At 48.7% G+C, this 17197-nt stretch overlaps 1 protein-coding gene across 2 annotated transcripts in view; it reads left to right on the forward strand.

The window, feature by feature from the left end:
- The window catches only part of Rptor (regulatory associated protein of MTOR complex 1), a 304700-nt gene that overhangs the window by 110622 nt on the left and 176881 nt on the right, over window positions 1–17197 (forward strand). Inside the window, exon 4 of one of the 2 annotated variants that reach the window (XM_005350837.2) lies at window positions 13539–13697. The exons of the other annotated variant lie outside the window; for it this stretch is intronic. Coding sequence (XP_005350894.1) covers window positions 13539–13697 — 159 coding nt within the window. The remainder of the gene's footprint in view (window positions 1–13538; window positions 13698–17197) is intronic. 2 annotated transcript variants of the gene reach the window in all.

Consider the following 17197-nt stretch of genomic DNA (forward strand, 5'->3'; position numbering starts at 1 on the left):
TGTGTGTGTGTGTGTGTGTGTAGAGTGCCCGTAGAGGCCATAGGAGTGCTTTGGATTCCCTGAAACTGGAGATACAGGTAGCTCTGAGCCGTGCGGTGTGAATGCTCAGACCCAGGCTTAGGTCTCCTACAGAGCAGCAAGTGCCCTGAACTGTTTAGTCATCTCTCCAGCCCCTTGTCTACAACTTTTAAGGTCTTCTTTTAAAATGAAATTAACTTCATTTTATAATTAAGTAAAGTTTTCCTGATTTCAAGTTAAACAGGTCAAGGATGTCAGGGAAATCTGCCTGCTAATCCTGTTGTCTAGCCACAACCCCCACACGTAATATTCCAGTAATGTGTGATATGTATGTAAGGCTTGTACTTTTCTTTTTTCCCCAAAAAAATTTCAAAGGAGTATTTTTCTTTTCTGTATTAATGGTGGGCATAATGCACATGATTTTCTTCTTAGTGTTTTTTTTTGGGGGGGGCGGGTGGGTAGGCACTCCATCTATCAGATTAGAAACCAAGGTCCACTTTGGAATGAAAGCTCTGGTCTTTACTCAGACTCAGAGTTCTTCCATTGTGGGCCATTGGTCTGCTGTGGAGGCGAGCCCGCTCCTGCATGTGGGAATGAATGGTTGCAGGTGTCCTTCACACTGCAGCCGGCAGTTGTGCCGACCTAGCACAGCGCAGGTGCTGCCTGCTGAAACCCCAGGGCAGGGCTGGCTGAGAGGGTGTGTCCTGTGTTGGTGCGGGGCCCCTGCCAGCAGCTCTGAGGAGCCAAAGGGAACCCTTTTCTTCAGGCGTGGAGTAGCCTGATGTGTAAGCTAAGATTTCTGTTTTTGGACCGTTGCCTCTTTTTCCAATCAAGGAAGGCAGACTTGTTGGTGAATAATAATAAGGGAAAAGAGACACGGTTTTACAAATCTCATGTGAAGCTGCTCTTCTGGGGCAGACCCGTGGTGGAACCCGAAGGGTTGCCGCCTTCTCCCTTCTGCGTCCGTGTGGCTGCTGCTAACCCACTGGATGGGTCTGCCAGGCTCACACAACTGAGACCCTCTGTGTGGCCCCATGCAGCGATGGCCTTTTCTTCCTTGTGGTAGAAATCCAGGTTGTTCTGGTTGTCAATGAAGGGAAATGAAGACATTTGGCTAAGGCTAGTGAAGCAATCTAAACTAGTGTCAGAAGCCGTCCTGCTCCCCCAGCATGGTCCACGGGAATGCCTAGAGTGAGCTCTACTGGCAAGATACTCATTGTACCCTCTCATACTCAGACCTCTGTGCTCCACCTGGTCTTTCTTTAAAAGGAAGTGAATGGAATTACAGGCTGCATCTGTGTGCACTGCCAAGTGACGTCTGTGCTAGAGGCCCAGGGAAGTTGGCTCCTGATACCTGAACACTCAGCAGTGCGTTTGGACCACGTTTGCTGTGGGAGTGGAAGGTGGAGGCTGTAATTTTCTTCTTACAAGCTCCTCTGGCCTGGTGTTTCTCCTTCCTTCCTTCCTTCCTTCCTTCCTTCCTTCCTTCCTTCCTTCCTTCCTTCCTTCCTTCCTTCCGCATTTGCTCTTCAAGCTTGGCCTTTCATGGTGCTGTGCAATCCCAAGGTTGCTCTGCTGTGCTGTTCTAATACATGTTAATTTTCTGTGTGGTTTGAGACCTTGTGAGGTATGACCTACCCTTTTGACATTTGGTTAGTGTCACAATCTTTAAGTCATTCTGTGACAACATGAGCCATGTCTGAATGATAGCCATGGCAGTCATACAGGTTCAGCTGGGAGGTCTCTGTTTCCAGTGAGTGGTGCTAGTCCCTGTGGTCAAAGTCCAGTCTGCCCTCCCATCCCATCCTGCTTATTGGATTTCCCAGTCCGTCCTTCCTTCCTCCCTCCCTCCCTCCCTCCCTCCCTCCCTCCCTGGTTCGTTAGCTCATGTAGTGTCTGAGGTGACAAGCATAAGACTGCACTGTGATAAGAGCAGGAACACAGATCCAGAGGGAGCATGGCATAGGCTGGAAGCCCCTGATGAAGGCTGGTGGCGGTGAGTGACAGGTGTGGCCAACCACGAATTTTGTCAGAGCATTGTGAGTTTTCAAGTAGTCTTGGGATTCCCTGCACCAGAAGACAGGTCTGAGAAGATTATGGGAGATGTTCTTGTTTCAACATGGGGATTGCGTGTCTGGTGGACCAGAGGCACAGAGCACGGGCGGACTGCATGGAAGTGGATAGATCATATAAGGTGTGATTGCCAGTCACAAGTTCCTTTTGTTCTGATTGGTCCTGCTTCTTTTCATTTGCACAACCCAAGAACCCTGTTAGGAGTCGACCCTGGTATGCCAGGGTGGTAAGCAGTAGACTGTAAGGCTGGAACCTGACTTTGGTCTTGAAATTGCCCCGCCGCGCGATTCCTGTCTGTAATGCAGGGAGTGCCACCATTGTCTACCCTGTAGAGTGGCGGCAAGAGAAAGGGGATATTAGGAAGTGAACCCCAGAATGTGTCCTGAGAGTTGATGTTACCACTGGCTGCTCACCTGCCCAGGAGAAGTTCTGCCACCTGAAGGCTGGTCCTGTGCTGTTAGGTTTTCAGTGAGAAAGTTTTCAAGTTGAATGGTGGGTAGGTCACTGACCTCGGGCTGAGCTGCAGGCTTCTGTAGAGGTGGCTCTTTGCCATGGGTGCACCTGCTTCTTTCCTCTCTAGCCCTCCCTCAGCATGCAGAGTGCAACAGAAGCTGTAACAAAGGGCAGAGGTGTGTCTAGAGAAGGAGCTATCACATGTATACACAGGGCGGAGGTGTGTCTAGAGGAGGAGCTGCATGTGTGTACACAGGGCGGAGGTGTGTCTAGAGGAGGAGCTGCACGTGTGTACACAGGGAGCAGAAGGGCATCTCTGGTACTGTTGGAACCAAGATCTTTCTCTGCAGTCATTTCGAATGAAGCACATAGACAGTGTGGACATTCCCCCAAAATGATGAACGATCTTGGAACTGGCCAGAGTGGCCTGTTCTTCTGAACTTACGCAGTCTGAAGGCTGCTTCTAGTATTTCTAAAAACAGCTTAACTCTACCCTGCCCATTCAGAGTTCATGAAGTTGGGCTGCAGAGATGTCTGGCTAGGCCAATCAAGTAGAAGGTCAGGTGAAGAGGAGTCTGTATGTAGAGACTGTTCTTTTGTTTTTCGGCCACCCACCCAGACCTGAGTAATCACACAAACTATAGTAATTACAACACTGTTTGGGCAATGGCCTAGGCATATTCCTAGCTAGGCCTTGCATCTTAAATTGACCCATTTTTATTATTTTATATTTTACCATGAGGCTCATGTTTTGTTACCTCTTACTTCTTGGGCTACTATATGGCGCCTGCCTGACTCTGCTTCTTTCCGCCTCTGCTTGGAGTTTCCATCTTGCTATATTCTGCCCCATCATAGGCCAAAGTAGCTTCTTTATTAGCCCATAGTAATAAAGCATATTCACAGCATACAGAGGGGAATCCCATACCAGGAGGCAGCCTAGGGATGCTGAAGATGCTGGTCCATGCTCTATCGTTGTGATGAGATGCTGAAGATGCTGGTCCGTGCTCTATCGTTGTGATGAGATGTTTATTTGTCCAGCACCATTTCCCCACATCCCAGGATGCTGATTAAACTGTAGCAAGCTGGTACTAATCTTGTTCTTATGGCTCTTGTCCCTCTCCAGCAGCCTGGGGTCATTTGGCCTCTGGCTGCTGTCCAGGCCATTGTTCACATGGCAGAGACCCAAGGGGTTCATGGACAAAGTCAGCTAGCTTTTGTTTTGTGTTCTGTGAAGGGATTGAAATGAGAGGCTGGTCTTTTAGTGACAGTGTCAGGGAAAGGGGCACACAGAACAGCATCTCCATGGAAGCCTTAACAGGAAATTAGAGTTCTAATGGTGTAGACATAGTGCCTGAATTACACAAACCTGGGCTACATTCTTCCTGATAAAAGTTAACCCTGAGGTTTTATGAGGTCTGCTAGAGCACTCAGCTAATTGAAGGCAGAAGGTTGTTAATAAAGTAAATGTAGTCTAGACACACATTTAAGTGACGTGTATATCCAGAGACAGGATCTGAGGGGTGCCTGTCTGTCCTTCTGTCTGTCTGCCTGCCTGTCGTCTGTTCGTCTGTCCATCTGTCTGTGGCTGTTACCTCAGAGGGTCATACCACAGGAGGTTAGAGTCCACTTTGGGTGGATGAGTACAGGGTGAGACAAGAAATCTAGGAATTTGACCAGAGATTTGGTCTTGAAGGGACACCTAGGAATTCTGTGTTGTGGGAGACTAAGGCCAAGTGACAAGAAGGGCAAGGACCAAGGGAGGAGGAGCACAGCTCGGAGATGAGCAGCAGCTAAGCAGCTCGAGGGCAGCTGTGCTGGTTAGCTTGTCCTCTAGAAAGAGGGGACCTCAGATGAGAAGACACTTGTGTCACACTGGCCTACAGGCCCGTCTTGGTATTTTCTTGATTACTGTGGAAGGGCCCAGTCCACTGTGGTAGTCCTGGGCTGTGTAAGAAAGCAGGGTGAGCAGCAAGCCAGTAAGCAGTGTTAGTCCATGATCTCTGCTTCAGCTCTGCCTGCCAATTCCTGCCCTGAGCTCCTGTCTGACTTCCCTTCATGATGAACTGTGAGCTCTAGGAAGAAACAAACCCTTGGCCATGCTGCTTTCATAGCAACAGAGAGCAAAGTAGGGCAGCAGGAAAGCCAGATGAAGGACTCGTGGCCTGGAGCTGCAGTTGGTCAGGAAGACCTCTTTGGCCGAGTGCTGCTATGGTACATAGAAACAGCCGGAAGAGTGGCATGGTCAGAGCTGTGTCTGCAGGGTGCTGTGTAGCCCTTGCTTCATGTCCATGTTGGGAGGCTCTTTACCCACTGCCACCCCTCTGATCAACTCTGCTTGGCCATCATTTGATTTTTGCCTTTTGTTCTTTTCCTCTTACTCTCTACTCTTGAAGAGATTTCTGCAGATTATGACCTGACCTGTGGAGTGCATTGTAGGCCCTGCCCTTGTCTGGAAGAAAAAATTGTCCTTATGGCTTTTTACCAGGTACCTGTTTCAAAGCTGCACTCTCCTGCCTGCTCCCTGAAGGCTTTCCTAGTTCTTCACCACAGACACACAATGTGACTCATAGCCATTGTCTGGCTACTTAGGGCTGGAGGGCTGAGATGGGGAAGGGGCTTGACTGGTGACTGTGTTGAATAGTGTGTGATCTGGGTTCTGTGGCACAAGTGTGGGGGCTGTGCTTCATACACTGTCCACGTTGAGTCCATGGCCTTGGCGCAGAGATCAGCTGTCCAGGCAGTGTGTCCCCTGCAGAGGAACCTGGCAGTAGTGACAGAGGGCCTGCTTCATTGCTGCTCTCGAACGCAATGTTAGACATGTAAGACAACCCTCAACAATAAGGAAATGTCGCGGCTCTGAGCCCCCTGGGTTCAACCTCCCAAGTGCAAAGGCCAGTGCCGCTCCTCCAGGTGGTTCATTTATTAGGAAGGAGGAAGGAAGGAGAAAGGGAGAAGAAAGACAGCACCTGGCAAAGATGCGGTCCATTCCCACCGTCCTAGTTGAACAGGACAGTGGTGGCAGAAGTCCTGTGGAGGAAGTAAGCATGTTGCAACTGCTGCACAGGGTTTCCTAGCCCAGCTTGAGGGTTTGTCAAGAGAACATTCAGTGAGTGCAGCCTTGCTCTGTCTCTTCCCACTGTGGCTGTTTTAGGCTTATCACTGTATCCCGAGTTCATGAAGGGCTCACACAGCTGCCTCCTACACCATGGCAGCCTTGCCTTCCTACATGATGGTGGCCTGCTCTCTCAGCCTTGTGGGAGCAGGAGTCAGAGAGGACCTGCAGAACCCCATCCCAGGAACCCTTTCTGAATGTGGAGCTGCATGGTGTCACCCAGGAAGGTGATTGTCTAGAGACACCACTGGGGAGAAAGTAGAGTCCAGAGCCCCAGGCTTTCTTCCGATTGTCCTGAGTTACTCATTCTATATTCTTTTCCTCTCTTGCAGGTCCCAGAATCCCCATGACTGTTTTATTATATCCTAAGAGTTGGCTTTTCAGGAGGACGCCTGGCACAACAGGCAGTGCTTTAGAAACTTGTTTTGTTGTTTTGTGTGCCCAGTGAGATTCCCCACACCATTGAATGCTTCACCTGCCTGAAGTCTTTCACTCCAAAGAGCCATTATCCAGGCGTCCTCATTTTGAAATGAAACCTTACGTGGTGTGGTGACATTTAATTTACTGTTTCTCATTTCAAAGCCCTTAAAAATATTAATTAATTCCTGTCAGCCCCCAGGAGGCACATTATTAATATCCAAAGTGCCTTTCATGCTGGTCCATTAATGTGTCCTCTCAGTGTGATAGATTTGAAATGAGGTTGAAGCCTTTTTTTCTTATTTTTAAATTTTTTTTTTTTTTTTGCAATTGCACAAGATAAGACCTCGCTAGAGCCAAGGTCAGAAATGACGAATCCCTAATTTTATTAAGATCGTGGCGTGACTTCAGCTCTGTGGCTTTGGGTGTGCTTTTGGAGAATAACACGCCTGTTGAGGTGTAGTGTCTGGAGGCAATGGGTGAGTCTTCGGTAGAGCTGTGATGTTACAGATACAGTGTGATAGCTGTGCAGAGTGCACAGAGGCAAGAAAATCTGCTGTGACAGAAAAGAAGAAAGAGAGGTAGGCAGAAAGCCAGGAGTGCCCAGCATTTCCACGAGAGACGGAAGGTCCACGTGAACCTGGACTGGGTAGCAGATGGACACGGCTCCTGGACACTGGGCTGGTCTCATTCTGGAGTGCTCTCTTTACTTTCTTTGGAGTCTTGTCCTTCCTTCCTTCCTTCCTTCCTTCCTTCCTTCCTTCCTTCCTTCCTTCCCTCCCTCCCTCCCTCCCTCCCTCCCGTTTTTGAGACAGGGTCTCTCTGTGTAGCCCTGACTGACTGTCCTGGAAGGTAGTCTGTAGACCAGGCTGGCCTTGAATTCACAAAGATCCATCGACCTCTGCAGCCCCCGCACCCCCACCCCCACCATGCTTGGCTTTATGTGGGGTTTATGCGGGGTATTTCTGTGGTTTGTCGCAAGGCACGTGATGGCCACTGATGCCGGTGTTTCAGCTGAGCTGGTGCCCTACCCTCCATCCCATTGCTCAGAAAGCTGAAGTCCTGCATACTCCCTTCTTGGTCAGCTGCAGCTCATGGCTTTGGAAGCTGATTGAAGTGAGCGAGTCTGCTGTGAAGGAGCAGAGCGTGCACTGCCCGCTGAAGGGCAGACTCTGGGGTGGGATGAGAACTGGTGACCTTAATGAGAGATGCTGGGAACCATGAGGCATTATGTCCTCTGGCTCCTTGTGAGAATATGCACTCTAAGACATAAGACGTGGGCTGTGAGTGTGCCCGCTGCTGTGTGGGCAGTCATTGTTACAGATGGTAAGGAAGTGTGCTCCAAGAGCACGTGTTAGTCCCACCAGGTGAGAAGAAGACTATTGCCACAATTTTAAGCCAAATTTGAAGTAAGCTTTAATTAAATACTGGCCAGGATGGTGGACTCTGGTCAGGCCCATTCCTGGGTTCCCAGAAAATGCCAACAAGTCCATTTTTGCTTGTAAAGGCAAATCTATAAAGATACATTTCTCACCAGGTCCAATCATGGACAAACATGCATCCTGACATACTTCCTGCCTGTGTATTCCCGCCTACATCCCATCAGGGGCAGGCATTCATCCTGACATAGTTCATGCTATGTACCACACACCTACAAGTGATCAAGCACACCTCTGTTCAATTGGGTCAAACACACTTCCTTAGGGGAGTGGAAACACGTGGCCTACAATCTTACATAAAACAGCCTCCAGCATCTCAGGAAGTGTCTGTACTTTTACAGGTGAGAGACATTTTGTTTTATGCCTCTCTTAGGTACAGTAATTAAAACTTAAACCATAACTTTAGTTCTCACATGTGGTCACAAGCAGTGATGGTGTCTGGGCCTTTTGGTGTCTTACATAACGTACAGGGGATTTCAGCAAATGGAGGACTGAGCATATGCACGAAGGTCAATTAGCCTTTTATTCATGTTTCCCAGTAAGATTTTGAGGGAAGAGAAAGCTGTTAAAGTGAGTGTTTGTAACCCCAGGGCTGGAGGGGAGGCACAGCCCCTGCTGCCACCACACCTTCCCTTCTGATGAGCAGATCCACCTTCTGGCAGCTTCCCTTCCTCTCCGGTTCTGCTCCTCACATCTCCCCACTACACTAAGAGTCTTCAATAAAGGAGAAAGAGGCCCCTTTTCTGCATTTCTTCCTGGTAGAGTGTTTCTGTCAATTCTCACGCCCACCATGGACTACAAGCCTCTGTTGACTGCACTTTGTATTAACAGCAGGAGGCGGCTCTGCTGTTGGGACCTGGCCTCCTCCAGGGCTTGCAAACCTCTAAGATTACTGGAATTTGGTTTATGATTTCCCTGCTAGTTCTCTTGGTAGTAAATAGAAATGTTTCTGCTTTTCCTGTGTTTTCACAAAGAGTATCATTCAGAGCCCTTTTTGGCAACTCTTTGTCAGCTCCCAAAGAAATCCAGACAAATGGCTCCTGTGGTGTCTGTTAGCATATCGAGCTGATCACCATGCCCATTCAGTGCTGGTGGCCCCTGCCCTAAAACTCTCTAGTCCAGGCTTTTCTGTCCCTTTCCCCAGCTTCTCTGTCCTATACAACCCTGCCATCCCAGCCTTGTGCTCTCTTGGTTCTCTTGGTCCTCCGCTCCTCTCTTGATCCGCTTGCCTCTCCCTCTTCTCTCTTTTCTCAATCCAAAGGCTGAGAAGCTTTTTACCCTTCTCAACTACTTCCTGTGTCTCTATATGTTCTGGGTCCTTCAAAACTGTTATGGTTGATTCTGGCCAGCTAGTAGCTAGCTCTGTCCTCTGATTCAAGGTCAATTTTATTGGCAGTTTCAGGAGTGTCAGAGTCTGATCAAAATATCCCACAACAGTGTTCAGAATTCAGAGTCTGTGTCTTAGACAATATTACTCAGGGACACAATGAAACTCAGTGATGAGCTAAGAACAAGTCCACCATTCTTTTTTTTATTAGTTCTTAAAATTTTATTTATTTATATTTTATATGTGAGTGCTCTACATGTATGCCTGCAGGCCAGAAGAGGGCACCAGGTCTCATTAGAGATGGTTGTGAGCCACCATGTGGTTGCTGGGAATTGAACTCATCCCTGCTCTGAGCCATCTCTCCAGCCCCTGATTCAACCACTCTTAACTCTCCTGAGAGTGGAGGTCGTGCATGGTAAACATTGGCTTTACTGCTGTACTCTAGCCTCTTTCCAGTCTTCTGCTGTGCAGGTTTGCAGCCAAGCACCATAACTGCCCTGCACCCAAGTGCTGTTTCCCACAGCACTTTACAGAGCTGTAGTGACATTCACTTGGTGTCACTTTGATGTTCGTCATTTTGATTCGTTCCTTCACTAATTATAATAATTAATGTCACTAGCAATCTGGTGTCACTGAACAACCTTGCTGTTGGTAGTGTGTCATCACGCTGTAGAGAGAACCAGATACACCCGGTATTGAAGGGCACATACTGAATTGTAAGTAGTGCTCGCCCACATTGTCTGTAGCTTGATTCAGTCATTTGTACACAGTGGATAGTGAGCAATGTCAGGTTTCTCAGACATCACCCTCTTCAGAGAGGCTCCAGAGAGTCCAGGCCCCAGCAGGCTATTTCAAGCATGCGGAAGATGTGGCTGGAGGTCTCCCAGGCAGTGATGCCCACCTGCCTAGGCCTACATCAGCATCCCTGCCCTCCTCCCTGTGCTTCTCTGAGTACCTCTTCCCACGGGGGCTTTGAGCCTGTGCTTGGGACCTTTTGCTGTGGGTTAGCGTTCCTGCAGGCCCTGGTGATACCACCCTGTTTTCCTTTATGAGCTACATCCTGGTCTCGAGTGAGGAAACCCCGAGAGGAGTTGCACTTTGCTGGACCCTGATCCTGCCACCTTGGGGCAGGCACCCCAGATTGCCCAGCCCTGCGAGTAGCCCTGCCAAGTGCTTTGTATACGACTCCAGTGTGTTTTGCTTAATGGAGCAGAGAACTCAGGGAGCCTGGAAGGACCTGTGGCGCCTCAGCTTTCTCAAGCTCTTACATACTGGACGACCGGGGCTGGCACCCTCGGTGGTCAGCTTGTTTATTTCTCTTTTTACCGACTGATTAAGTCAGTCTATGAAAATAGTTGACTTAGTCGTCCGCAGGATGACTTCAGCCTCCATCATGGCTCCATACTGATGGAAGGGCAGCACGAATTCTAGTTGGTCTTAATACTAAAAACCCAGAGTCAGATATAGGAGTTAATGTTTAAGATCAGAGAAGCAGAGAGGCCAGACACTAGAGAGTTCTTTTACTTCTACCAATGCTCAGACCAAAGGGATGATCCTGTCCTCAGACGGCATCTCCAGACTCATCTGTCTCCACCAAACCTCAGACTGCTCCTGTCTCCTCCCTCCTTCTAGTTCTCTCTCCACTCAGCCATAGCACTCCTGTCTCCAACTCCCTAGTGCTAGGATTAAAGGATTGTGTGAGTGCTGTTTCTCTTTTAGACAGAAGCAGTCTTTAGCCCAGGGTGACCCTGAACTAGAGATCCGCCTGTGCCCAGGGATTAAAGGTGTGCGCCCCCACTCCCTGGCCTCTAGTGGTTTAGCTCTGCACCCTGATCCTCAGGCAGGCTTTGTTAACACATGAAGAAAATATCACTACAGGAAGTAGTTTGCTAAGTGATCTTGGGAGGACCGTGTAAGTCAGTGAGGCGCTGGCGGATTCTCATCTCAGAAACTCCAAGGGGCTTTCACTTTCAGGTGGTTTTGCTTAGTGCCTCTGTCTACGTCCACATGCTCCTTCTCCAGAGAGTCCACCCTGGGGCTGGAGAGGAGCTTCTTATTTAGTGAATCACCTCTGGTTCCATGAACATATTTCTACTGTCTTTAAAGGCCATAGCTGTGAGTTGTCCTAGGAGGGAGCAGATGAGCATGTTCCAGTGCCCAGAACCATGTCTCAGAAGGTTGCCTGTCCTCACAGATGTCCATAGGGGAGGCCAAGCATGGTCATCAGTGGGGGGCTGGACTCCGTTTCTGCTGTTCCTTTCAAGTGTAACCTTTTCTCGCTAAAGGCTCAGTGACCTTCAGAACTTTCACGGTGTTCCCCGCTTCCTGTTCTAACCCTTACCCTCTTTTCTGCTCTTCTCTCAGTGGGTGCTGGCTGACCCCTGCTGTGTCATGGCCACATCCTCCTCCACAAAGGCACTGGGTTCTTGTTTACCAGTGTGACCTCCTAAAAGGAGAGGGAGGAGCAGTTGCCCTCTTCTGTGGTGGTCTGAGGTTGGACTGCTGGTTCCACTCACCCCGGGCAGAATGGAGGATAAGAAAGTAGAGAGCAGTTTGTTAGACTTGTTACACGTCCTTTAGCGGAATAATAATAGCATTAGACTTTTCAGTAGGGCCTGTGGCCTAGCCAGCCATGGGATTTGGGCCCAGTTAATGGAAACAAACATGGTTTTTGTCTTGTAGAGTGGATTTTAAATCCAATGAAAAACATAAGGTTCATAAATATAACATTCATGACAGTATTGTATCCCTGCATATTTTGCCAGGCGAGGTGCTGTTGTAGCTTGCAGGGTGCACAGCTGCTGATGACCGCCCTTGCTTTTCAGAATGCACAGCGCCTTCCTTTCCACTATGAGTGCTAGACAGCAGGGTGACGCAGCCACCTTGATCTCTCCATGCTCAGTGAGTAAGTGTTGCACCTTCAGCTGTAGGTGACCAAGAGTGACAGTCAGCTGCCTTCAGCAAGGGAGCAGGATACAAAATTAGCACACGAACCTCAGTAGCCTTCCTATATACCAAGAACAAACATAGTGGGAATGAGATCAAGGAAACAATCTCCTTTACCATAGATTAAAAAACAAAACCCAAACCGTGGACTCCATCTAACCAAGGAAATGAAATCTAACTTGGTACAATGAAAGCTGTAAGAACTGAAGAAAGAAACTGAAGAATTTACCAGAAGATGGGAGGGCCTCCCATGCTGATGGATTGGTAGGATTAATATTGTGACAATTACCATCCTGCCTAAAAGCAATCTACATATTCAGTGCAACCCCCATCAAAATTCTAATGCAGTTCTTCACAGAAATTAAAACGCATATGGAAACACCAGGCAGAACCCAGGATAACCAAAACTTACCGTAAACAATAAAAATAAACGAGGTATTACCATCCATTGTGCTATTTCTTCTTAGAAATCAAACAGTACAAGTTTCCTGAGCTGCGTTATATGCAAACATATACATTACTTTTTAAGATCAGATCATATGACCTTTCACTGTTTTTCTGGTGGGTTCTGCTGTAGTTTTAGAGAAAACATGGTGTGCTCTAGTGCTATGATGATCCTCTACTACACCAGGCTCTGTTCACTGGGAATTTACCATTAAAAGTTAAGTGTAAGGCACAGAATAAATGGAGGGAACCAGAGACCCTGGCCCCACCATTGGCTGCAGCATCCTCGGTGCATTACCAGACTCATCTCTGCCCTGGTCCTCAGCTTGCTTCACCTGCGAGTTAGCCCAGGCTTTAACACATCAGCTGTTGGAAAAGTTTAACTCTCAGCTCTCCTCCCGAGAAGCCCAGGTGTGTGGCTCAAACTCTGGTGTCTCTGTGCTGAGGTTCCCTGATCTGGGGTCTTGAGCCCCAATCATATCATCATAATTAGACGCCCTGCAGGATTTGGGATTTCTAGGAAGGTTGTCCCACACCAACTGTGGGGTTTCCCTTTTCTGTGTTTTCTTAGTTTTCCTTGCACGTCTTTTCTGTCCTCTGTGTGGGTTTGCATATCAGCTTGTTTAATTTCATAAATACCTTGCTAGATGTTTGCTGCGGTTGTATTGAATGTGGGACTGGCTCTGGAGAAAGCTGAGTGTCTGCTGAGGTCGGTTCAAGTCCTTTATCTCTGTTTCCCTGGTGTGCTGGCCAGTTCCTACAGTGACGTTCCACATCGTTCCTCCTGAGCTATCTCCTAGCCGTTTAACTGTTGTTTTGTTACTGGGATTTTCTTAGTCATCTCTGTTGTTTGTGTTTGTAAAGACCTTGGTGTTCATTTCAAGACCTCATCCCTAGGTGTTCAGTGTCCACTGAGCAGTGGAAGAGGACTGTGTGGAGTCAGACACCGATTCCGTCTCTTTATAACTTTGCCGTTGCTGCTGTGTGTGCTGCAGGCCCTTGCTTGAGTAAATTCTCTATGCTCCATGTTCTAAGAAGGTTTTCAGGGCAGTCTCTTCCTGAAGGGTCCCTTCTTGTGTTTGTCTTGTATTGGCATGTGACGGCTGTCTTTGATTCATGTCCAGTGTTAATGTTGTTAGTGAAAACAGCCACATGACCACACTCTCTTCTAGCGGGTCCTCACTTTTTAATGCAAAAGCTTAGGGCCACCTGTGTCCTTAGCTGCTCCCTGTAGCTTAGCATCCAGGAGGAGGAACTCTCTGGCCCTTCCCAGTGTGTGACAAGCATCTCCTTTCTTTTTCTACCACAGGCTCGGTACAAGCAGAGCCTCGATCCCACTGTCGATGAAGTAAAGAAGCTTTGTACATCCCTGCGCCGGAATGCCAAGGAGGAGCGGGTCCTCTTTCACTATAATGGCCACGGGGTGCCCAGGCCCACGGTGAACGGAGAAGTCTGGGTCTTCAACAAGGTGGGCCTGCCCTCAGCCTCCACTCTCCTTCCCTAGAAGGCGTGTCAGTTTGGGTGTCCCCCGAGGTCCCCTGCCTGTAGCTTTTGCCGGCTGAACCCTGGTGTTTCACCCGGTCAGCTTTTGGAGAACAGTGACAGGTGACACGCTGCAGGCCAGCAGCCAGGGTGCCTGGTTGAGGGTGATCAGGCAGAGGAGCCATTCCTTTTGGAGGATGTATTGACGAATGAATCGTAAGACTGCATGTGTGGGTGTTTTGTCCTCAGTGACAGGCGGGATGCTCATATGGATGGATCTCCTGTGCAGTCTTTCCAGTGTGAACAGCGGCAGTGTCTCTCTGGTTCCTGGGTGTTCTGAGTATTCCAAAGAGCTGATGCCCAGATGCTGCTTGGGTGACGCCTGAGCTTTCCTGAAGGTCAAAACTTCAGCGTCTAAGGGTGCCCTGAGCCAGAGAGTAGATGGTGGGAGGAGGGGATGACTGCTCCGTCTGAAATGAGTACATGTCACACTCTGCGGGCAAGATGTTCATGTCTGTGCCGAGCAGCCTGCTACACGGGCCTCGCTTCTCTGCTGTACAGGACGGGGAGCTCTGGAGGTGTGGGCTCCAGCAAAAGTGAGTGCAGATTTCAGTGGCGCCCTCCGCAGGGTCAGGACTGGGCAGGCAGTGGGCAGGGGCCTGAAGTTCCCTCCGCAGGGGCAGTACCATGCTTTCCTCATAAAGACTACGTACCCCCTGTAGATCTTCTCCATTTCTAGTCGTGGATTCCATTTGTATCATATATTCTAAATACGAGCAGGGTGGGGGAGGGGCTCACAGGCCACAACATACATTTGAGGTCAGAGGACCAACTTTCAGGAGTCAGTTCCTTCCTCCTAGCATGTAGCTCCTGGGAACTGAACTCATGATGTCAGGCCTGACAGCAACCTACTAAACTATCTTACTAGCAAAGTTAGAAGAAAAGGCAGATTTTAAAGGAATATGGTGTCATGGACCACCAGGAACTCTGGAACTCAGGAAAGGAGCCCTGTGTGCCCTCCATAATCTCATGCCCTTCTCATCCGTTCTTCTGCATTCTGACTCCAGGGCACAGAGGAATCCGAGCTTCCTATTCTCTGGTTGTGTCATAGCAGATCATATCTGCAGACAGAATCATTTCAGAAAGGACGGGTTTATTTTAGCTTATTGAATATATACATAGCGCTGTGTGTGTGTATGTGTGTGTATCTGTGTTTGGGGTATGTGTGTGCTTGTATGGTCTTAAGTGAGTGCATGTGGAGGTCAGAGGTCAGTGTGGAGAGTCTTTCAGTTGCTCTCCCTCTTATTTTGCCGAGACAGGGTCTTTTCTGAATCTAGGCTTGCTGTTTTGGCTTGGTTGTCTGGCCAGGAAACCTCCAGAACCCTCCAGTTTCTGCCCCATGGTGCTGGGGATGTAGACACTCACCACTGTGTCAGACTTTTCCCGGGTACCAGAAATCTCTGCGTGCTTGTGCAGCAAGCACTTTATGCACCAAGCATCTCCCTAGCTCCTGTTTTGGTTCATGCCATCGTAGCAGGTAACTTATGGTAGCTGGAGTGTCCAACTGCTCTGTTACACGGCACCATGTGGAAGCGCAGACCAGGCCAGAAGTGGTAGCTGGAGTGTCCAACTGCTCTGTTACATGGCACCACGTGGAAGCGCAGACCAGGGCCAGAAGTGGCACCAAGCTATAACCCTCAAACCCTACTCAGCGACCACAAGTCACTCAACTGTTCCCCATGTCCACCAGCTGGACACCAATATAGTTGTTGATTTTTTTACTCTTTTCCTCTGCTCTTTGGGGGAGCCTGCCGCCAACTCCCAAATTTAAATTATCCCGTCTATATTTTGCCTCTGGGCTTTTACCTTTATGTATTTCTGTGTAACCCCCCCCCTTTTTTTTTAATTTTTCGAGACAGGGTTTCTTCGTAGCTTTTTTGGTTCCTGTCCTGGAACTAGCTGTTGTAGACCAGGCTGGCCTCGAACTCACAGAGATCCACCTGCCTCTGCCTCCCAAGTGCTGGGTGGGATTAAAGGTGTGCGCCACCACCGCCCGGCTCTGTGTACCCCTTTTTACTTTGTATCAGTGGCTTGCTGTGTAGCTGGGTGCCTGGCCCTGGATTCTTCCCTGCTCCTTTCTTCGCTCCCTTCTTGGTCTTTCTTCCTAGATTTCTCCAGCCTTGCCTCTCTTTTCTTCTGCCTTGCTATTGGCCGATCAGCTCTTTATTAGACCATCAGGTGTTTTAGACAGGCAAAGTAACACAGCTTCACTGAGTTAAACAAATGCAACATAAAAGAATGCAACACATCTTTGCATCATTAAACAAATGTTCCACAGAATAAACAAATGTAACTTATCTTAAAATAATATTCCACACCAGACTGATGTTGAAACACATGAGTCTCTTACAGACCTTTCAAAGTCAAACCATAGCATGGGTCCCAGCTGGTTTTAAGTTGATGCACTGGGGCCATCCTGTGGGTGAAAATATAGGGGTCTCGATTCTTCCTTTTGGTAGATGTGGACTCCCTCAGTTGCAGACATTGGGTTTGGACTTTGGTGGGTTAGGATTGGGCATAGGCATAGGGTTCCAGTGGTTTTTCTTGTTGGATTTGGACCCTTGCCCTGATCTACTGCATGTGCTTTTCCCTGTTTCCTGAAGATTCATCCTTGAGTAACCACCAGTGCTGCTAGGTGTCTGTCTGTCCCCTCCTCATTCCTCGTGTGCAGGGCAGCATCAGATGGGTCTTCTTTCTGTCCCCATGCCTCCTCCTCGCTGCATTGGCTGTGTGTGGGAAAGGGACATTTGGTACAACTAAGATTTCCCTGGAACCTGTTGAATACGTGTGGGTGCTGCTGATTGCTAGCCACACAGCCTCTCTTCTTGGGTTGTTTCCTTTTGTCTTGCATATTTGTTGGAACTCTGTATTCTAGGCAGACTCTCTTCACCATCCTCTAAATGTATGGTTTGTTTTTATTCTGTTTGCGGTGGCCTGTGATGGACAGGGGTTGTTCATGCTGGACGGATCTCGCTTGCTGTCCTCTCGGGAGACAGCAACATCGTACCTAAGCTTTTCTCAAAGTGTTGTGCCTTAGTCAATTATAATTAGGTCTGTCCTCACAGCCTGTGCTACTTCACCCTTCACGCCAGCTTTGACCTGGGCCAGGCTTCCTCAGCTTTGTTCTGTGCCCATCTTGGTGTTCAGTGCTTCTTAGTGTAGGGGGACACAGGCACCCTTTGTTCTTCTTGTTGGTGTTTTGGCTAATCTTGGCCTTTTGGTCTAATAAGAAAATACTGAATCCATTTGTTTGTTTCCATAAGGCGGCTTGTGGGACTGGAAGGACGGTTCTGCAGTTAGAGCACTTGCTTCTCTTCCAAAGGACCTGAGTTCAGTTCCTAGCATCCTCACTGCCCACTTCTGGACTGCACAGGCACCTACATAAATCAATCAAAATCTCTCTCTCTCTCTCTCTCTCTCTCTCTC

This window comes from Microtus ochrogaster, chromosome 7, assembly GCF_000317375.1.
Source record: "Microtus ochrogaster isolate Prairie Vole_2 chromosome 7, MicOch1.0, whole genome shotgun sequence".
In the NCBI taxonomy this organism is placed as follows: Eukaryota; Metazoa; Chordata; class Mammalia; order Rodentia; family Cricetidae; genus Microtus; species Microtus ochrogaster.